Raw genomic sequence first — 24,074 nt, forward strand, 5'->3', positions numbered from 1 at the left:
CTCATCTTTTGATGCTCCACTTAAATGTCACTAACACAATGAAACTTTCTAAATTCCCTTAAGCAGAATCAAGTGCTTTTTCTCCTATGGTCTTTACACCTACATCTATTAAAATTTATCACTTCCCAACATTTACATGTCTGTCTTCATTGTCCCTTAAGCCCTTGGAAAGCAAGAATTTTATTGTATTCATTTTGGCATCCCCCAAGCCCAGTAAAATGCCTGGCATACTATAGGAGCTTAATGTTTGCCAAACAAATTAGATGGTGGTACCATTGATAAAAGAATAATGTGCCCCAATTTATACTTATCTTTTAAGTTATCTCTTGCATCCTAATGCCACTTGCCTAGTTCAGGTCTTTTGTCTAGAGCAGGGGTCCCCAACCCCGGGGCTGTGGACCAGTACAGTACTGGTACATGGTCTGTTAGGATCCAGGCTGCACAGCAGGAGGTGAGCAGCGGGTGAGGAAGCAAGCTTCGCCTTCGTTACTGCCTGAGCGCCACCTCCTGCCCACCTCCCACCCATGGAAAACTCTTCCACGAAACTGGTCCCTGGAGCTAAAAAGGTTGGGGATCACTGGTCTAGATTACTGTAACATCCTAGCAGTGCTTCCAAGGTCTAGTCTTGTTTTACCATCATCAAAACATTGCCTGAATTTTGCTCCACAATGTGAAGCAAGACTTACAGAAGTCAAATATTGTGTAGTCTTTATTCAATAATAAAATAATCAGGATAAAAGGCCTTCCTTAAAATTTTTTCGAAGAAAAATTTTATGCTGAAGGACAATTTGTTCACCTGCTAAAAGTTCTCAACCTCCTACTATTTGCACCTTACTTAGGCAGTAGTAGCGCACTGCCCCTGCCCTCAAGAAACTTTCAGAGCAATGAGAGAAACAGACATGAAAACAAATACAATGCAATAAGTACCATAATTACTTGGGTGATGCTAGGGTAATACAAAGGAAGGAAATAACTTCAGGGGAGCTGAGAAAGTTTCACAGGATTGACATATTTGAGATACAAAGCAAAGGAAAAAAGTATAAAAGTCTGTCTGGAAGTGTGGTATAGTAATGTTGGAGGGAAAAAAGTTGGAAAGAAAGGCTGTGATCCTTTAGGGCACTGTATACCTACCTTCAGAGTTTGAACCTTACCTTTCTAATCAATGAGGAACCAATTAAGGTTTTCTCTCATAGAGAAGTGACAAGATCAGGTATGTTCCAAAGAGTAGCTAACAACACTGATGGTGACTAACTGGAGAGGAAAAGGCTGGTGGCAGAAAAGCTTTGCATTTAGAATGGGCTTAGTTTTTTAAAAAAATTATTTATTTTTAAAGAGAGGGGAAGGAAGAGAGAAAGAGAAACATCAATGTGCAAGAGATACAGCAATTGGTTGCCTTTGGCATACCCCCAACTGCGGACCTGGCCCACAACCCAGGTATGTGACCTGATTGGGAATTGAACCGGTGGCCTTTCAGTTCACAGGTCAGCACTCAATCCACTGAGCCACACCAATCAGAGTGGAATGGGCTTTTTTATATTTCTTTTACTACATAGGTAAAAAAGGATGATTTCTTAATATCCTGGTAAGCCCACAGCATCTTTCAATTTTTTATTTTAGTAAACATTCACTCATCTTCTTACCTTGTCTTCATAGCCATTATCTGTGACATAAGTTGGAGGCTTTCCAGGATTGCGATAAAGAATGAAATCTCGACTATGTGAGTAGAAAACAAGGGTGGGTGAGAAGACATAATTAAGCATACGCAAGAGATAGTTGTAAGAAACAAGTATTTGTGCTTTTAAACTGCTGACCTTATTCATAAAATAATTCAAGTGCTTAAGAAGTTAAATAATGTTAATTCAAGGTAGAGAAGCTAATGGCCTGTAAAGTCCTATGTATTTTTGAAATCTATCTTACTTTAGGGGTAGGAGGAATGAAGTAGATAGATTACCAATTGTATGTGTGTTTGTGAGTTCTGGGGGCTCCCATTTATTTAGAGCAGGGGTTGGCAAATTTTTCTTGATAAGAGACCAGATTTCAGCTTTTGCAGGCCATGTGCTTTTTATAACTTTCACTTTGTAACATGAAAGCAACCATAGACAATTCTCAACAAATGCACATGACTGTGTTCCAATAAAACTTTACTTATAGACACTGAAATTTGAATTTCGTATCATTTTCACATACCATGAAGCATTACCCTTCTTTTGATTTTTTAGCCTTTTGAAAAGCATTCTCAGTTCGAGGGCCATATAAAATCTGACAGCAGGCCAATTTAAGAGCTGGAACCTGATTTAAAAGCAACCTTTCCCAATGACTCTGCTATACGACGTCTTGCTGGATTTAGTGAGAAAAGAGCAGACCAAAAAACACTAACTTAAACAATTCCCCATAACAGAAGGGTTCTAACACTACCAAGGTATATGCTATCTTATCATCTTCAGAATTGTTAAGGAGTATTGTACAGATCAAACGTCTCAAATGAACAATATTCCCACTAGCCTCTAACCTGTATTATATAGTTTTTTTTAAACCTCACAGCTTTCAGAAATGCTACTTTGCAAATTTCAAAAGCCAAAACAAAACTTCCAAAGCATTAGAGCAGTGTTGCTCAAAATGTCCCCCATTATCGCCTCCCTTAAGAACAGTTTTAGACTTTTCTTAATTTCCCTATGAAATTTTAATACCACAGTTACACCATAAACTATTGCAATATCTAATTTTTTTTGTCCTCAAGAACCAATTTCTACCCTCTTGGAAGCAATGTGGCCCCAATGAGGATGCATGCAAAAAGAGGCACAAAGTTAAACAAAATTCTAAGATAAAGATTCTGCTTTTCCACAGAATAATTCAGCAGTTTGTAAAGTCTTTTATTCTTCCATTCAAATGGACACAAAAATGCTAGAGATTCTTCCCCAAAAAATTACACTCAGTGATTTTGCTTAGACCTTTTCATTCTATATATTGATACATCAAATCTCAAATTTTCCCAATCCTAAAGGGACTTTAATAGAAACCACACACACATTCTCTTAAAAAAAAAGACTCAACTTACTTATAAATTAGAGAAAGAGCTCTTAATTCCAGCTGGCCAGCACTTTCCTAAACATAAATAGTTTTTAAAAATATTGCATAGTTAGAAAGTACAAGTTTTTGCAAGTTCATCAGTTGTATTTTTAGATGAGGAATTTGTAGAACAAATATAACTTGCTTTGAGAATTGGGATACTCATTAACATAAACCTAATTCAGAAAAAAAAAGGATGTAAAGACCTTAGCCATTAAGTAACAGAGACAGTTAATATGGGAGATTTAACAGGCACAATAAAAATGGAATTAGTGTTAAGAATATGACGTTAGCAGGGTATTTAATATATGTTTTAAGCCCAGAACTATGGGCTTAATTTAATCACATAAAATTTTTAATTAAATATGTGTTTATGGATTTTACTCCCACTTAAAAGAAAGATAACTACAAATAAGGGGAATTGTTTAATAAAAAATAATAATAATTTCCTAGTAACATTCATTACCACCTCCCTCCCCCATTAAAATGAAAAGGCTTAGGCTTGTCCTGTTCCCAAGCAGCACGCACTCTTTCACTAATCTATGGACGATAAAATTGTTAAACACGTTATTATCAAGATTCAACACAAAAATTAGGTTGACTGCCAGCCTCTAAACTTTTTCAAGACCTACTTCATTCAACACAGCTGGCTACTTAATAGAGTGGCTGCAGCTAAAGCAACACAGCTGAATGATTATTTAGGTTATTTTCCCTAATACTTTGAAAAGATTAAATCCCCATATTTGATCTTACCTTGGGATCTCCCAACCGTTCCAGGTATTTCTCAAAAGATCCCTCCACATACTTCAAAAATAAAACAAAGTTTACTTAACCAAATACACAGCATTAGTGAGATCTCATTATATTCTACAATACTATCCTCCAGTGTGTTTTTGTTCAGCTCAATAATTATGGTATTAAATTACTACTTTGCACAGCACCTCAAGAAGATTTGCACATACACAAAATCTATGGGTGGAAAAAAGCTGGACTATAAAAGTATATAAGGAATTGGTTCTGGCTTATCCAAACACCAGTGCATTTCCTCAAATGCTATGCACCTGAGTTTCTTCTAAAATGCCATCTTAACTTGACAATTTTCATAAATCAATCAAGTGCAATAATTTTAAGTCGAATACTTTAAATTTTACAGGAGACAGGCATTTACAAAGGTAAGCTGAGGAGCTTTAAAGGGAATTTCATTCGGTTCAAAAAAGCCCAGAGCACAAGGAAACTTTTTAGGACAATGGAAATTTTCTACACCTTGACTGCAGTGGCAGCTGCATGACTGTATATTGTTGTCAAACTAAAAATTGTTAAACTTAAAACGATGAACTTCATTGTACAATACACCTCAACAGAAATAAAATTCAATTAAACTCAGGGAATAGAAATCTAATTACACGCATATATGGTATTATCTAGAATATAACTAGAATTTTAAAAAATCAATTGTTATTTCTCAATCCCTTTTTAAACAGCTTGAAGTATAACTGACATACAATAAACTACCAAGTATTTATTTTTATTGTTTACACTACTGTAAGTGTCCCCATTTCCCGCCCTTTGCCCACCTCCCCCGCTGCCTTCACAGGCACTCCCCTCTGGCCACCCACACACTTGTCTGTGTCTATGGTTTATGCAAATATGTTCTTCGGCTAATCCCTTCATCTTCCTTGAACAAGGCCCCCCTTCCCCCTCCTCTCTGCTGTATGTTTCATGTATACAAAATATACAATAAACTGCACATATTTAAATGGCACAATCAAGTTTTGACATATGTACACACCCACGAAACCATCATGATAATCGTGATGGTGAATATATTCATCATCCCCATAAGTTTCCTTGTGCCCTTCTCTAAGACCACTGACCCCCTAAGCAATCACCGACCTGCTTCAATCACTACAGATTGGTTTGCGTTTTCTAGTTTTCTATAAAGGAAATCATACACTATGTACTTTTGGGGGGCAGTCTGGCTTCTTCCACACAGCAAAATTGTTTCTAGATTCATCCATGCAGTTTTAAAATTTTACACATGTACCTTTGTTACTCAAAATGTGGTCTACAAACAACAGCAATTATCACTTGGGAGTTTGTTAACAAGGCAGAAATCTTGGGCCCCAGCTTAGACCTACTAAATCAAAATCCGCATTTTAACAAGACATCCAGGTGATTTGTATGCACAAAAATACTTGAGATGCACAGCTTTACACCATGGTCTTGCATTTGAAGTAATTCATGAGCAATCTTCTTCCCAGGTGTGGTAAAGACGGTAATTAACTTTAAGGTAATAAGCTTAAAAGTCAAGAAGCCTTTACATAGTTTTAAAATTCAATGAAACCTGTTGAAAAAATTAAGAGTAAACTTCGAACAGCAGGAAAATATCCACAGTATACAGTCACAAGAAAAAAAAGTACTGGAAGGGCTAGGGGTATAATAAAAATATAACAGACACATGAAAGGGCACACTTCCTATTACACCTTGATAAAAAGCTCGGTTTGTTAACAAGAATTCAAATATGTCAATGTATAGAAAGATGCCTTCTAAAAGTTGGTTTAAAGTCAATCATTAGTGGCAGAGCTCCAATTACCAGTTTGTCACATGGAAAGATGGATGTTTAGGACTAATTTGTTCCCTACAATTAAGTTTTACAAGATTCTTCAAGCATTGTGCACAGAATTAAGCAAGAGAAAAGAGGGGGTTCCCATCTGTATTTTTAAAGATACACTTAAAAATATTAACACAGCCAAACCTTTCTTGAACTGATTAATTATTCAAGAAAACAGTGATATAGATAATATAAAACAGAAGTCAAAGTGTAACTTTTTAAGGTTTGGGAGTTTTTTGGTATGTGGGGGAAGAAAGTAATGGGAGAATACAGATTGTTTTTTCTCACATTTTAGAGCACAAAACAATCTAATTCTGAAACAAGGTCCAGAAGTGTACTAGCTAGAGGGAAGGAAGCTAGCAGAAAATTAAATATCTGCTGAGATTCCACAATATAATTTTCATATGTAGGTGCTCAAAATTCATTTCCTGTCTGCTACATACTCTAATGACAACTCTCCCTTGGGTTTGTATTCTACTTACAGACTCAAAAGTTTGTTGATTTTCTCTCATATATGAGACACAAGCCTTCCTGATTTCCAAATGATGGACCTGGCTGCAAAACAACTAAAAAGAGAAAAACCAGCTCGCTGTCAGCAGTCATTTAAAATAGAAGCTTGTAAATTAAAACTATGAACTGGACATTTAAAGTCCCCCTCTTTCAGAACATATGTAGGAAACTGGGAAATTAAGTCCTGATATTACTAAAATCTGTTCCTGTCACCTTTAATAAGATTGGGGAGAGATGACTCTGTTAAGCTCCCCCTTTCCTGCTCCTTATGGGCACAGCCTGCATTTTCCCTTAGGCCAATTTAGAGGAAGCAGGGTTTACTTATAGAGGCTCAGGATAAATTTCAGATTTTTCTTTAACCCCATTATCATATTTCTCTTACATTCCAAAGTAGTATTTAGAAAACAGAAGAGATAACAAAGGCACAGCAATATATTTGGACTAAATGGCAAAGGTATGCCCCAAGCTACTAACTAGCAGACAGACCTGGATGCTTTTACTAGGAAAGAATTTTGTTTTGTTTTGCTGGGCTGTAGGTCTTCTAGCTGCAGTACAACGCCACATCTCTCTCTGAAATCTCAGTATTGGAAAATATATATGCTTTCCTTTTACCTGCTCCGAAATAGCCCGAAAGAGGCAAGAGGCATCCTTGGCAGTCAGCTTTCGAAACAGTCCTAAGCTGCCTAAGTATTCGTCCATTGTTGCCTCACTCACAGACTTCTGGCCGCAGTACTTTTTCCATCCTTTATGCATTGTGCCCAGAGGATGGACGTGGGGAGGGAGAGAAACGAACACAAGTATAGCCACAAGGAAAAAGCAGGGTGCAGGTAAGAATGGGTAGCAGTGACAAGGGCTTGCTTATGCAGGTATCCGGAAAGCAGCCCAAAGTCTAGGTATGAGAAGGCAGTTGGAGTCAGCGTTGCAGAATCTTGGCACTTCTCAGGAGCAGAAGCAAAGAGCTGGCTTGTGCAGGACAAGTCGAGATCCTGTGAAAAGAAGTGGAAGAACCAATGTTCCTAAGAATAGAGACCTCAAACTGAGAAAGACAGGGGAGGGAAACAGTACTTGCAGAGCTACCTTATTGGGGAAGAGTGGAATTAACCCAATCAGCCCAAGGTTGGGGGAAGTATGCACAAGCAGCTGAGCTTTGGGACCAAAGGGAAGCTGAGTTTGCAGCTTAACTCAGGGCAACTGCTGCACGAGGCTGCGAAGGGACTGCAATCAATAACACCCAGGTGTGTATGATGCCGCCTGGCCCACATTACATTCTGTAAGACCCCTACCCGAATTTTCAACTACAGTCTCTGCCCCAGTTTCCCTGCTCCTTTCATAGTTTCATGGAGATAAGAGGAAAAAATCTGAACCTATTAAGTTTTTGTAGTAAGAATATCTTTTAAAAACAAAGAAGGGCAGCACCCATAATATACAGGCACAGAGGTCACAGTTGAAGCAAAGTGGCAAAGCAGTTATCTGGATATTTCAGGTATGGGGTTTAAGTGATGTTCTCATTCAGTTCTCCCAGATAATAACTGCCTTCTGCTAAGACCACAGAAACTTAATCCATTAGCTATGCTAGGACACAGTGATACAGTTCTTGTCTAATGTCTCCAAACTACTGTATAGCATTGATAGAAAAATATGCAAAACACGTTTCTTAAAAAATGAAGATAAAAATTTAAATTGAAGTATTATGAAAGGAGTAACTTAGACAAACTTCCTAATAGGCTGCACTTAAAATGCTGTGGCACAGCACTAGAAGTGCTGGACATGAGAGGCATGCTTCAATGTATTAGAGCACTTTCCTGGGAAAAAGCTACTCTAGATTCTGAGAAAAACAACGTAAAACATGACTGTGCTTTGCAAGGTTCAAAAACAGGACTGGTCACTTGTATTACTTGAGTCCATGGTCAAGTGTCCCGTTTTTATTTAAATGCGAAAATCCAATTCCTCTTTTACTTTTTCTAAATGTTAAAAAGAGATCAAATCTGGGTTTGAAAAAGTCTGCACAAATTCAGCTCCTCTGAAAATTGTTTTTCTTGTATCTGTGGATCCAGTAGTAATCATGACTGCACCCTACAGGGAGAGCATCAATGACCAATTTTATAATTTAGGGGTGAAATAAAGGCACGGTAGAATAAAGAACAAAATCTTGACTTCCTTTTTAACATGCCAATTTGAAATAACCTAAACAAACTTAGCTTTTTAAAGAAACCATAACAATGAGGAAATTATTCCTTTTGTAAAAGTTCCAAAACATGGTTTGGGAGGAGGAATCACCATCTTTAAGGCCAAAAAATACGCTGAAAATTCTTCATGTTTACTGCTATTTAAGCTAAAAACACGGTATATAAAACATCAATTAATACTAATCTATATACTTCAGTTTAAGGAAAGAAATGAAGAGAAAAATGGGAGAAGAGAGAAATCAAAAAACAGGAGGAAAAAACAGGTAATAAAGAGGAAAAATTAGAAACAGGAAGACAAAGAGAGGAAAGAGAAGGTAGCACAGAGAAAACACACAAAAAGAGACCCACACAAATATGGTCGATTGATTTTTGACAAAAGGTACAAGAGCAATTTAACAGAGAAAAGATAGTATGTTCATCAAATGGTGCTGAAACAATTGCCATCCATATGCAAAAGAAAATGATCCTCAACCTATACCTCACATCTTTACAGTAATTAACTCAAAAGATAGATCAAAGACCTAAATGTAGAACGAAACTTCAAAACTTTTAGAAGCATAGGAGAAAAATCTTCAATGCCTTGAGTCAGGCAAACAATTCTTAGATGTAATATAAAAAAAAGAAGTTCATTGAAATGTATCAGTTAAAAACTTTTGTTCTTCAAATGAATACTGTTAAGAGAATGATAATACAAGCCAAACTGGGGAAATGTTTGTATATCACATATATGATAACAAACTTTTTACTGAAATATATAAAGAACTCTCAACAATAAGAAAACGACACATTTAAAAAATAAGCAGAGGATTATCTATACACTTCACTGAAGATAAAATGGTTAATAAGCACATAAAAAGATCCTCAAGCACTATACAGCTGTACACCTGAAACTAATATAAAATACTGCATGTCAAAAAAATTGAGACGTTCAACATCATTAGTCATTAGAAAAATGCAAACTAAAACCAAAATGAGACATCACTGCACACGTACTAGGATGGCTATAATAAACAAAATAGTCAATAATCAGTTTTAGCAAAAAATGTGGAAATGAACCTAAATAAAGGCCAGATGCAAAAACAGTATTATTCCAAAAGATACATTATTCCATTTATATGAAATATATCAAAAAGGCAAATCTACAGAGGCAGAAAACAGATTAGTGGTTGCCAGGGGTTGGGGTGGGAAGAGGTATTAACCACAAACAGGCACAAGGGGTCTCTTTCGGTCTGATAAAAATGTTCAAAAACTGGTCTGTGGTGATGTTTGAACAATATTTGTATATTCACTAAAAATTACTGAATTGTACATTTAAAAGCAGTCACTTTTAAACAGCTGAAAATTCACTCAAAATGAACAATGGTTTTAATAAGTTACCAGAGCTGTGGATTCATAACCACTAATTTTGGAACATTCTCATTATCCCAAAATAAAACCCCATACTTCATAACCATCAACCCCTAATTTTCCTATATCTACCAACTCAAGACAACCACTAGTCTACTTTCCGTCTCTATATATTTGCCATTTTGGACATTTCACATAAATGAAATCGTACAGTATATGGCTATGTAACAGGCCTCTCTCACTTAGCATGAGGTTTTCAAGATTCAGCCATGTAGCATGTACCAATCGGTATTCCAATTCTTTGTACAAACTGTATTTTACTTACCTCTTCTTCAGTTGATGAACATTTGGATTGTTTCCACTTTTGTACGATTATGACTAATGCTGTTATAAACATTCACATGCAGGTTTTTCTTTGGACAAGTTTCTATTCTATTGGGTAATATCCCGGAATGAAGTTGCTGGATCATATGATAATGATGTGTTTAATTGTTTTAGGAACTGTCAGACTGTTTTTAACAGCAGCTGCACCATTTTACATTCTCATCGGTAGTGTATAAGCATTCCCATTTCTTCATACCCTGTCAACATTTGCTCCATTTCTTGATGGCAGCCATCTTGATAGGTGTGAAGTGGTATCTCACTGAGGCTTTCTTTTGCCATTTCCCTTATGGCTACTAATGTTGAGCATTTTGTTCATGTGCCTATTGGCCCTTTGTATATCTTTTCTGAAATACCACTACATATGTCTTAGAATAACTAAAATCATTTTTTAAACTGACAATATCAAGTGCTGACAAGGATGCACAGCAACTGGAACTCTCGTATGTTGCTGGTGGGAATATAAAATAGTACAGCCACTCTGGGAAAATAGTTTAGCAGTTTCTCACAAAGTTAAACATAGAATTAAAATACGACCCAGCAATTCCGTTTCTGGATCTCTCTCCAAGAGAAATGGAAACTTAAGTTCATACAAAAACCTGTACATGGCTCTCGCTGGTTTGGCTCAGTGGATTGAGTGCCAGACTGCAAAACAAACAGCTGCCTGCTCGATTCCCAGTCAGGGCACATGCCTGGGTTGCGGGACAGATCCCCAGTGGGGGATGGATGAGAGGCAACCACACACTGATGTTTCTCTCCCTTTCTCCCTCTCTTCTCCTCTTTCTAAAAAATAAAATCTTTAAAAAAAAGTCTGTATATAACAACTTTTTTCATAATCATGGTTCAACTAAAACTGAAAACAATCCAAACATCCCTCAACTGGTGAATGGACAAATTGTGGTATATCCATTAATAACATACTCTTAAGCAATAAAAAAATGAAGCATTGATACACAAAGAATATGTATGACTCTCAAATACATTGTGTTAAGCGAGAGAAGACATATTCAAAGGCTGTCTGCTGCATGACTGTATTTATATGACATACTGAAAAAGCAAAACTATAGGAAGGGCACAGGTTAGTTGCTGCCCGTAGTTAGGGTCACAGAAAAGGGTTGGCAACAAGGGATGTATGGGGCTGTCAGAAGTGTTCTCTATTTTGACTATGGTAGCGGTTACGTGATTAGGCATTCGTTGAAACTTAAGAGAACTGTACAAGAAAAAATGCTAATTTTGCTGTATTTAAATTTTAAAATATAATAAAAAGCAGCCATGGCTGGTGTGGCTCAGTGGATTGAGCACTGGTCTGCAAACCAAAGGGTCACCGGTTCGATTCCCAGTCTGGGGCACATGCCTGGGTTGCAGGCCAGGCGCCCAGTGGGGAGCATGCAAGAGGCAACCCCACATTAATGTTTCTCTCCCTCTCTTTCTCCATCCCTTCCCCTCTCTAAAAATAAATAAATAAAAATATATAATAAAAAGCAGTGGAAGGAATAAAATTTAGAGTTGAGGAGCTCACAAAGCAAACACGATTGGAGAGAAAAAACAAGCAAATTAGAGGATCATCCAGTGAAGCCAACATCTAACCAACAGGAGGCCCAAAAAGAGATGAAGTAGAGGGCAAGAAATGATGGTGATATAAGGAAAATTCTCGCACTGTAGGATATGAATATCTACATTTAGATTAAAAGTGTCCATGATGTAGCGAGAATAATGCAATCAAAAAAAGATGATCAGCAGTGCATATAACATTTCTGAAGTCAGTAGAGATTCCAAAAGCTTTCATAGAGGAAAAAACATGTCACACAGAAGATCACACATATGCATAGCAATAAACTTCTCAACAGAACTATTAATAGAAGCTAGGAAACAATGGAGTTCAATATTTGAGGGGAAAGTATATTTCCAACTTTGAATTCTGTATCACGCTATCAATCAGATTGGAAGAATAGGTGTTTTCAAACACTAAAGATTAAAGTAACGTACTGAACTTTCTCAGAAAGCTATTGGAGGATATTTGAAACCAAAATAAAAAAGGTAAACCACAAAAAATAAAAAAAGCAGGAGGGCAAGCAGGTTCCTGCAAACAGAAGATTCACCACAATAGAAAAGCAAAGGAATTTACAGGATAAAGATGAAGGGAAAATCCCAGGACAAACTAGGAGGTCTAAAAAGAGAATGACCACTTCAGGTAAAAGGACGAACTCCAATGCAGACAATTCAAAAAAAAAAACTTTTATAAATAACAGAAGTTACAGATAACCTAATGTGTTTAATCATACCAGGAAAGATATGCACCTGTTGGAGAACTTGAGGTTAAGAACCAAAACTGAGCAAATTAAAAAAAAATAACAAAAATAAAGAAAAAGTTTTATAGGAAAGGAAATGTAATGAATGAACACATGCTACATGGCTCAGATGTGATCAAAATTGTACCTAAGTAATTGTAATGTCAACACTGAAAACATCTCAAGGAAGTGATAAAACTAAATTTGTTTTTTAAATTTAGATATTGTCTATAGACTTCCTAATGGAGAAAAAAGGGAGATAAAGCCTCTTCTTCCCCGGTAGGAAGCCTATAGATCATATTTATAATTAAAAAACAAGTCTGAATATATCAGTTATAAAACATTCAAGATAGTATAATATGGTCACCTATAGGAAGTAGTATCAGAGATGGGGGAGTGGGAGATTATACTGTTTTCCTGTTATAAGTCTTATAGAATATTTTATATTATTAGCTTGAGAAATAAAAATTATATTTAAGAATTACTCAGTATGGGAGCAAGAAACAATAGGAAAATAAACAAAAAATAAATAAGCAGAATTTCACAGCTACAAAGGATCTCTTATTTTACAGAGAAAAAACTGGATTTCAAATATAAGACTTGTCCAAGTTTTCACACCCATTCAGTAACAGTACTAGGACTAGAACTATATATTGTCACACGATTGTTATAGACTGTATACCAAACAAAAGATATGAACAAAGGCTCCGAAATGGTTAAGTACAGGTTATGTTCCCCAAATTAGTACAATAAGACTTTAATAATGTCCTTTGAACTATCTACTGCACTTGCAATCCCAGTTGGCTGACTATTCTCCCATAGCAAACTACTCCAACCTCTACAACAGTGGTTCTCAAATAAAGGGCTTGATAAAACACAGATGGCCCCACCCTGAGAGATTCTGATTCAGGTCCGATTGAGTCTTGAAAACTTACATTTCTAACAAGTTCTCAAGTGTTGCTGATGCTTCTGGTCCAGGACCACACTTTGATAACCAGTGCCTTAAAACAATGTGTTGCAAAAGTTACTAATAAGTGTTCCTAAAAGTTTCAAGGCCAAAATTTCACAAACACCGGACACTATTAGGAACACTGCATACTATAATCCCATCTTTAGTGTTCACAATGCTCATTAGCAATATCGAAGGATCTAACAAATGCTCAGCTTGCTTAACTTTGACCTGCCTTTCCCATAGGTGAAAAAGGTTTGGTAAATGCCAGGTCAAAGTTAACTCATACTATTTAAATCACTAATGGTGTTCAATGCACTAGAGCTCCTTTTAAACTGCTTTAAAATTTTACAAATGTTGCTCAAAAACTTTTTCATTGACCTAGCCCTAAAGTTTTGGGATAATTACATATGACAGACATTGCATATCAAGTGTGTAGTAAGTGCTTAATTAAATATTGACTAATGTTAGGTGCCCACTAAAGCTGGTTCACTAAGAAACTACTCCTTGGTCAAAAAAAAAAAAAGAACCAGAACAATTTCACCTAAATTCTACTAGAAATTTAAACAAAGTTCAACTGCAACTCCCCCCCAAAATTTCCCCCAACCCTGATGTAGTCCCTCCCTTCAACACCTGAAAATGGGAAGGAAATGATTGCCTTAAAGACTTTCTAGGCACTGTACTCTAGATACCAATTAAAACAAATCAAAGACAACAAAAATAACTTTAAATATTTGACCTGTCAGGAATCTGATGTGCTTAAATTTTATTCCTATTTTTTATATTGTAACTTAATTTGAAAATGTGATTTGTTGTTTTAATTGCTCTAATTGCCTATTCTTTCAATGATCAAATGGGGAAATTCCTTGTAGTACAACATATGAATATAATGTTAATAATTCTAAGGTAATTATAAGATATTCCTAGTTTTATATTAGAATTATATACAGTTAATTCTTATATAATTCTAATATTAATTTTAAAATAACACTTCTTCATGTTTTAACCAATTAAATGAGGTATATGTATGCCTGAATTTTTAAAGCACACATTATCTGCAAAATATGAGGTACAGTTTTAAGTGTATGTATGACAAGATGCTTTTGATTTATTTTAGAGTCTGAGAAGTTATAAGGTACCATAAAAGTATGACAATATCTCTGGGTCAGTTTCCTCATCTGCAAAATAAAGGAGACAGGCTGCATGATCTCTAAGCTCCCTTTAAGGTCTAAGGAACTAGGATTCTCTGATTCAATGGTGAGGACGAGATTTGCCCTCCCTTCAGTTTTGTGGTCAAGATTAACCATAAAAATAGCTTTTAGGGGGATTAACCTATTATCCTTGCAAATTGTGGGGATGACTAACCCACACAAAAATGAATAATAAAACTTATCTTACCAAATGAAATATACAGAACTAGATTTTTAGATGAAAAAATTTGTAACTGTATGTGGTGACAGATGTCAAACATTGTGGTAATTATTTGGCACTATATACATATATCATTATGTTGTACACCTTAAACTTATACAAAGTTACATATCAACTATATTCAAATAAAACTGGAAAAAATAAAGAATACATGTATACAACTTGTGACAGAACTTCCTAAAAAAGGCAATTTGTATTAAGAAAACAATACTAAGCCCTTGCTTAGCCCTTGCTCAGTGGATTGAGCGCCGCCCTGTGAACCAAAGGGTTGCCAGTTCAATTCCCAATCAGGGTACATGCCTGCGTTGCGGGCCAGGTACCCAGCAGGGGGCGCGCGAGATGCAACCACACACTGATGTTTCCCTCCTCCCTCCCTTCCAGTCTCTAAAAATAAAGTGTTTTAAAAAATAAATAAAAACCTTTTTTTAAAAAAAGAAAACCATACTAAATCATTTATTCCAACTATGTTTAGCATCAAATAACTGGAGACCAATTGGGGGAAATAGCTCCTCAGTTCTAAAGAACCACTTTTTAAGGTCTTTCATTGCTTAAAAATATAATGGCAAACTATTTAAAAGACATTTTTAACAGCATCCTAGAACTAGAACCTGTCACTTCTTTTCATGGTGGACATTTAGACACAATTAGCAAAACAGAATTTATGAAGGAAGGAAACACAATAGTTCTAAAACAAAATTTGCCCACAGGACCCCATTCAACCGCCTCAAGTTTCAGGAAGACAAGAAAAAGAATTTCCCAGAGTGGTGATCCTTGTTCAGATGTGCAAAACTAAAGAAACATTACCAAGAGCCACTTGCTTTCATTTCCTTCACTTCCCTTCTTCAACCTGAAGCATTCTAATATAAATTAGAAAAAAGAAAAATAGTACTTTGTTTTAAAATATATCATACTGGCACAGAAATATTGAGGGTCGTTTTTGGTTTGTTTTTGATATAAGACACTTGAAGTTTCTAATCAGTCTACAGACAGGATTGAGGTAAGGGAAAACAAAGACCAGAACATTCTTTTCTGTTTTGATGCACTGTAAATATCTATTCATCTAAATATCGAAATAAACTTTAATTCTCTAACTGTAACCCCAAATAGACTGAATATGACATTAAATATGAAATCCAATGAAGACTTTGCTTTCTGTAACATTTAGGTCTATGTATTATACTCTGAATTCTAGGGAAATATCTCTAAGTGTATTCCTACTTTTTAAAACAAAAACTCTAACCAAGAGAAAATATTATTTCAATGACATTTTATTTTCAAACATGCCACACAATTGGTTTTGTCCTAGAAATCACCTATGAGGAAAGTTAAGTTTTATGAATCACAAATGGGAAAACTGAGACCCAGAGTACTTAAGCTGAGGATTTAGGAATCTTTTTCACTCCTAAATTTGGAGAGGGTACTATCCACCAACTTAGTAACAATAACACACACACCCTGTACAAAAAGGGAAATTAACAGTAAAAAAGATGTAATATATGGCTTCTCACAGAGATCATTCCAACAGTATCAGATCAGCAAATACTTTAGAAGCATGCTTGACAGAAAATGAGTAACTTATATGTATTGCCTTACCAAATAGCCTAATGTAGTATACCCTAAAGTAATCACTGCAAATGAAAAAAAAAATCCATTTGTTTCCGTTTATCAATTAGAAACAGTGCTACACAAGACATGATGGGTAACAGATACAGAGTTAATAGTGTATTAAGGTTAGTTTCAAACTGTGCTGTTTGCCATGTTTTCAACTTGAGCAAAGTTTATAATTTGCTATGAATCTGGGAATTACTAAACTTAAATGTGTTTATTCAGAGTTAAATATTTTAAAAAGTCTAGCGGTTACCACCAGAATATTAATGACTGACATAGGAATGAAGTTACTTAAGTTGAAATTCACAGCAAAATATGTATATGTGTGAGTAAATGAAGCACGTTTCAAATAAATATGAGTTAAAGGGAAAAAAAAGAGAAGCAAGTTTTAAATATTTTGAAGGATTCCATGACCCAAAGAATCTAAGAGATCAGGACTGTAGCCATCAAAATACAATGCTGATAGAATAACAATAAATATAAGTAATTGTAGCAAGGATGCAAACATTCATAAGTAATCAAGATTTAGAAGTGAAATACCAAGAGACGTATGTAATGGTATAAAGCACCTCAAAATATTTTTCAAGACTATCAAAGTTAAGAAGCATTCCTGTTTGAAGCTAGCTAGGTTGATTTTCCCACCTATCTAGCTACCTACAAAAACTGTAAGAATTAAAGAATACAACATAAAGATTGTGCTAAAATATTCATATAAGAATTAACCATTTAACAAGAAATTGTGTTTGGTGCTTATCCTAAGCCTTTCTCCACGTAATCTTTCAATGAAAAACTTTATAGCTAATGCTTTTAATAACTCTAATTTTTATCATCACCGTGTGACAGACCCTAAAATACCACAAGATTACATAAACTCAGCACTGCTCTTTTAGGTGACATTTCTATAAAGGCTTGATACTACAGATTTAACTGTACAATGTGATGGTCACATCTTTCTTCTGAATGAGACATACTAGATACTCTGAAGTCAAAGACAATATGAAACAAATCAGTGTTTCTGAGAACCAATACCTAATCCTAAACAAGACAGAGGACACAGTACTAAGTTATCATTTATGGAAAGGCTACTGTTTCAGGCAAACTCAAGAACGAGTTCAACTGTAAAAATTGCTCTAGAGCAGGAATCACGTCTTCTGATAACAAAAGTAGATTCTTATTATACACGTAAGTTAAAAGACTAAATAAATGGGTTTAACATATTTAGAAAGTAAAGCTAAGAGTACCTTGTGGCCAATCATATAAAAAGGGTTGGAGATGAGAGTTAAAGCCTCGAGGACTAAATGGTGACACCCTTAAGAGATAAATCTCAGAAAAACGAAAAGGAGAAATATGATTTTGGTTTGTACATCAAGTTTAAGGTGCTTAAATAATTGACAGACATGACCAGTAAGCAACTGGAAACACCATTCAGTTACTCAAATCAGAGTTGGGTGACATCATACCTGGGGAAGTCAACAGTAGGTCTAGGAGTGATGAAAATACCAAGAAAAATATATAAAAAGGAGAGGACCAAAAAGAGAATCTAAAACACAATTATTTAAAGAGAAAGAAGAGCTGGTAAATAACTTGCAACCAGGTAAATAAACTAGGTGTTTCTCCACATGGATTTTATGAGTAGAAATCAGTATGCTTTTAAAATAGAAATGTCAAAACCAAAATAGGTTATATACCTACAGCTATCATACAATCTAAATTTCTTGGAACAGTTCTGATTTCAAACATTCTGTCCCGCTGTTCCCATAAATGATAGAAATACACTGTAATGAAGTGTTTCAATTACAATTCCCATACCATCTTTTGGTCACTGAAGTAAGCATAAAGGTCTGTTTTCACATTATGCTCTGGGCTCAGTTTTCCTCATTTGCAAAATGGGACAGAAACAGTATCTATTTCATAGGATTTTAAAGATGAAATGAGTTCACTTATAAAGTGCTTTGTATAGTACCTGATACATATTAAGCATGCAACCTGTGTTAAACTGTGTTATTTATCATTCCCCACTCCCCCATAAAAATGAAAAGTAATTGTACAGCAGAAAGTTGATTAGCACATAGCCATGAGGACCACGCATTCCAAATTTTTCCCGAAATCAATTTCAAATTATTTCCCCATATATCTCATCTCAGACTGTGTTCAGATTTTTTGTCATCTCTCAAAACACTAAACTTTCTCCTTTGCTTCCTTATCTCTGGAAATCTAAATACTTCACTAACAGAAAACTGCTCAGAAAACTGCATTCCACTTATCGATTTTAAGTACCTGACGCCCTGTCATGCAATAAAACCAAATTTTACTTTTTTGAACAAGTATTTTTAATAGTTTTGATTACAATTTATTTTTCATAAGGACGAGTAAGACATAAACTAGGCAATTAATTGATCCTAGCCTCTTTCCTAATCTGTAAAATGAGTTTCACTAGGCATTTTAAAAGTACCGTTCCAACTTTAAAAATCTGTAATTCTTTGTCTTAAAAGTCTTCATTCAATCTAGTACCAATTCTGCCTTTGGCGTTGTGCTAATTCCAAAAACTCAGGAATCAAGGTTTCAAAGTTTTGAATTAAGGTTGTCATAAACCAAAGGAAAACCCAATTAATCATGAAATTCCTACCAAAATTAACTAATTAAACTACTTCTGAAGTGAACAAAACTTTCCTTGGAAGGGGTGAAACTAACTAAATACTGGGCAAAACAAAAAGCTTACAACGTATCATGTGGTATGGTAGGAGAGCACAGGACTGGGAGTCAAGGAGCTGCTTCTAGTGGCAGCTCTGCCAAAGGCTGCTTATTTCAAACAAGTCCTAACCTCTGGCCTTCTTCCTCATCTGAGAGATGATGGGATTGAACTAGATGGTCTTAAGGATTCCTGACAAATCAAAATGACTCTAAGATATCCTTTGATTTTTAAACCCCATATTTCATACAGGTATGGTCAAGAGATGTCACTACACACAAATGACACTAGCTTAAGCCTCTCCATGAAATAATTGAATCTGGGTTTTGTAGTCTAGTGGGAAAGTAGCATAGGACTTGGGGTTCTGTTGCTTTTTAGTTGTCTGAAGTTTGAATAGACCCTTTCAATTGTTTCTGATTCTCTATGGTTAGTCCTTCCTGACATAAAATAACTAAAGAATAAGAGATCAGCATAAATATTAAGCCAGTTTTTCTCAAATTAGAGAAACATTTAAAAGACAGCCCAGAAAAGTCTAATTCTTTTCATGGATTTCAACAGAGCCTTTCCTATAACTTCAGTATTAATACACAATTATGATTATGGTGCTGTTAGTTCTCAACTACATAAATTACTCAGTTTTTATTACCAGCAAAATTTTAATCCAAATTGGCTTCCTCCTTCTACCCAGAGTACTTCTCAGCCACCGCCTTCTACCATTAGTAAGAATTTGCTTTAATATAAGCCTAAGCAATACACAATCAGGAAAATAAATCTATAGAAACATTATACAATGAACCCCAAGTAAAATGTTTAGAACATTCAACACTGGGGGATAATGTATTTTAGAAAGTAGGTATTTATAGTGAATGCTCTATTTTTATGGATGAACTAAATCTAATCTACCAGAAAACTATGAACACTTAAAGATAAGCTTTACATAGTTTTACAGGTCTTGAGACCACTTGTGGTCATCAAAGTTTCAAGTAGGGTGGTGCAAAGTAGGTTTACAGTTGTTCTTGTGAAAAACATACGAATAAACTGTTTCGAGTACTCACGACTGTAAACCTACTTTTGCCCCACCTTATGTCTACCTTATGTAAATTATAAAACCATATATTTAGTTCATTATACAAATCACATCATTTATCCATATGCAAAACTAATTTTTAAGTACATAAATTATATATTAATTCCTCTATGTTACAGTAAATGTTTCAAATACCACTGTGAGAGGCTTCTTAAAAATCCCCCAGCAAATCCTATCAACTTAAGTCCTTTTGGTTTACTCTTCTCAGACCAGTTAAGTTTTGACATTGGGCAAGATTATCTTGTCATTATTTATATTCTAGAGCAAAAAAGTGAATACATCCACTCCACTCTAATCTTCAGAATAAAAGCAGTTTCTCCAAGTACAACGGATCAACTAACTTAATAGTTCGTATTTTTAGGTAATTACTGAGCTTTTTATATTACATCACATAATCCATCATTTCTGCTTCCTAAAAATTTGGTTTCTTGGATTATGGAGCTAAAGATGCTGACTCTCAAAAAAAATTTTTTTTTACAAGTTTGTTACTGTTTCATTTTCTTACTCTAAGAAAAATCTAACTACACTTGAGATTCTTGTCAAAGTTTTCAAATTTAATTCTTTTTTCATGAATCCAATTCTATTTGGGATTCTAGGATAAAACCTGTGAATGCTCACTACATATTTCTAACACTAAAATATGAAGATCTGGGGGGAAATCTAATAAATTTACTGAACTTTAATTACTATTTGAACCCAAATACTTATATTCATAGAATAAATTTTTTTTACATTCTATAGATGTAGGAGGTTTATTAATTTATACTATTCTGCAAATGTATATTATGTACTTAACCACATTCCATAAGCTGGATTTGGGGGGTGTTTTTAAAGGGTTGAGAGTTTAGTGTTTATTTTTGTAATCCAACAACTTTATCCAAAAATGCAGAAAATTTTTCTGGCTGGCCAGGAGGAAAACATTTCAGTGTTGATAAGTCCATTGACTGTAACAGCCCAGGAAGCGTGCTAAAACAAAAGAAGAAAAATATTAGGTAACATGGGAGAAATTTCCAGAATTCATCTGTTGCCCATTTGATGACTGAATCTAACTGCCAAGAATACTGTGAAGCTTCTCAAACTATGCATGTAAATTTAAATGTATTTTAATATTATACATATATATACTAAAATTAAAGCAATACGAAGTGCACTACATGTCAACATCAATTCAAAAGATACTTCATCTCTAATGCCAAATGAAATATTTCAGGAATGTCATTTGATGAAAGATGTGGTCACATGACTTTGGAATATTTCTCAGAACGGAGCAGATAGAAATTGAAGCAAAATTAATGAAAATAGAATAAATGAAACCAAAAGGTAAAAGCTTCTAGACAAGAACAATAGGCTTGGGAGACTACTAGACCATGCATGAAGATTGTGAAATAACTTCTTTTGCCGGTAATTTATTATCATTAATCCAGTGTCAATGTACAATTGCCATGCACATTAGAAATAAGGTTCCAAACCACAACATAAAACTATTACTTGAGGAATTTTATTAAACCAGCCACTTAAATTAGAACAGGCATACAAGTGCCTAGCCTAGATTTGGGGTAAATAAATGATATACCTAGGATGAAAACACAACCAAACACTGATTCTTATGGCATTTGTGTGTGTGACTTTCTTGAAATTAATATAATAAAAAAAGACTTCCAAAACTTTAATAAAATAAGTTAGAGGCTTGTACAGCTTCCTTTTCAGCCAGAATAGATAGGGTGTGTTTATGAAATCAATGAGTTCCCTTTTTGCACGTACTGACATAAAATCAAAGATAATTTAACACTTAAATGAAAATATTCATCAGATGTGTCTGGAAAAATTGACTTTCATAAAACAGGAAGGTTAGAGTTTATTTCTCTTTAAAAGCAATGGTAACCCCTTAACAATATAAACTACCCAAGGACAGATGTGTCCATTATCTGAGGTCCACATAATTCTGATTATTCTCCCTGACTTACAATACTTTTAAGGATGGCTTCTACTTCCAGTCAAGATGGTGGCCTCAGCAGACATGGCTCACCTCTTTGCACAACCACATCAAAATTACAACTCAAATATAGAACAGCGATCACTCAGAATCGTCAGAAATCAAGTCAATGGAAGACTGACAACCATGGAATTAAATAAACCATATCCATCCACTGGTAGGAGGGGCGGAGAATCAGAATGGGCAGCCCCCACATCCACGTGTGGTTGATAAATACTCAGGAGGGGTATCTCGGGAGCGAGGAGTCCCAGACCACACCAGGCATCCCAGCCCAGAATTCCAGTACCAGGAAGGTAAGTCCCCACAACTTCGGGCTGCAAAAACCAGCCGGGGATGAATCGGTGGAAGAAACTGCTAAAAGCCCAAGCTGCTCCTCTTGAAAGAACCCATACATGGGCTCATGACTCAGACTTACTCCCTCTGAGCTCCAGCACAGGAGTAGCAGCTTGAAAGGCACCAGCGGCATACAGGGAACAGCTGAAGTGTCTGGCATCAAGGTGAACAGAGGCCATTGTCCCTTTTTTAAACCCTCCCCACACAGAGCCACAGAGGTGGCAAGCCTTATCTGAGACTCCTTCAACCTGGTTAACACTGTTTGACCTGCCTAGGAGATCCCCAGAGACTCTGCCCCACCCAACTTAGGGGCCCAGCCAAGCTGCTTTTCCATAAGAATGTCTTCTCTTGGCTCCAGCTTCACAACTTCCTAAATCCTCTCAAACAAGCAACAGCCGGCCTCAGTGAGCCCAGGCCCTGCCACTAGCAGCAGCCAGCCTAGATTCACAGTTTGACTTCACCTGGGAACCTCCAAGCCCAGCACAAGTAGCAGCCATCTCAGATTGCTTTATAGCTCAGGAATCAGAATGCGCCCCAGGCCAAACACAGATGGGGACTGACCTTGGCCTGCACAACCCGGGGAACACAGGGCCAGTGCACCCAGTGGACAGCTACAGACCATGCCGGGGCACCACCACCCTGCCCCTACACAGCTGATCCTCCACAGAGGATGGAGGTTGGTGGTCAGTGGTCACAGCCAAACCTTAGAGCTGACTGGCCTGGGTCAGTCCCCCACATTGACCTGAAAACAGCAACCAAGGCTCAACTACAAGAGGAGGGTGTACTCAGCCCACACAAAGGGTGCACCTGGAGTACCCAGCTTGGGTAAGAGGGGAGGCTGTGCCATTGGACCCTGCGGGACACCTACTACATTAGGCCACACTAACAAGACAGGGAGTCAAAGCAGCTCTACCTAATGCACACAAACACAGGGAGGCTGCCAAAATGAGGAGACAAAGACAGACAGCACAAATGAAAGAACAGATCAAATCTCCAGAAAAAGAGCTAAACGAAATGGAGATAAGCAACCTATAAGATGCAGAGTTCAATACACTGTATAAAAGGCTGCTCAAGGAACTTAGTGAGGACCTCAGCAGCATAAAAAAACACCCAGTCAGAAACTAAGGATACACTAATTGAAAGAGCGAACAATTTACAACAGGGGTATCCAGTTTTTTGGTGTCTCTGCACCGCACTGGAAGAGTTGTCTTGGACCACACATTAAATATAATGCAACATGTAATCACAAAAAAATCTCATAATGTTTAAAGTAAATTTACGATTTTGTGTTGGGCCACATTCACAGCCATCCTGGGGTGCATGTGGACCAAGGGCCACAGGTTGGACACACCCGATTTACAGGGAAAAAACACTAGAGTGGATGACGCCAAGATTCAAATCAATGATTTGGAACATAAGGAAGCAAAAAACAACCACACAGAACAAGAATAAAAAAGAATTGAAAAGAAGAGGATAGTATAAACAGTCTGTGGGACAACTTCAAGAAGTCCGACATTCACATCACAGGGGTGCCAGACGAAGAGAAAGAGCAAGAAACTGGAAATCTAGCTGAAAAAATTGTGAAAGAAAACTT

At 36.1% G+C, this 24,074-nt stretch overlaps 1 protein-coding gene across 1 annotated transcript in view; it reads right to left on the bottom strand.

The window, feature by feature from the left end:
• ALG13 (ALG13 UDP-N-acetylglucosaminyltransferase subunit) overlaps positions 1-24,074 on the bottom strand; it is an 80,173-nt gene that overhangs the window by 51,077 nt on the left and 5,022 nt on the right. The window contains 8 exon segments of the mRNA XM_054580358.1: positions 1,641-1,713; positions 3,056-3,102; positions 3,820-3,870; positions 6,161-6,244; positions 6,801-6,960; positions 6,962-7,017; positions 7,019-7,143; positions 7,146-7,174. Coding sequence (XP_054436333.1) covers positions 1,641-1,713; positions 3,056-3,102; positions 3,820-3,870; positions 6,161-6,244; positions 6,801-6,960; positions 6,962-7,017; positions 7,019-7,143; positions 7,146-7,174 — 625 coding nt within the window.

This window comes from Pteronotus mesoamericanus, unplaced genomic scaffold, assembly GCF_021234165.1.
Source record: "Pteronotus mesoamericanus isolate MK-2021 breed Mesoamerican mustached bat unplaced genomic scaffold, CSHL_Meso_final contig_58, whole genome shotgun sequence".
Lineage (NCBI taxonomy): Eukaryota > Metazoa > Chordata > Mammalia > Chiroptera > Mormoopidae > Pteronotus > Pteronotus mesoamericanus.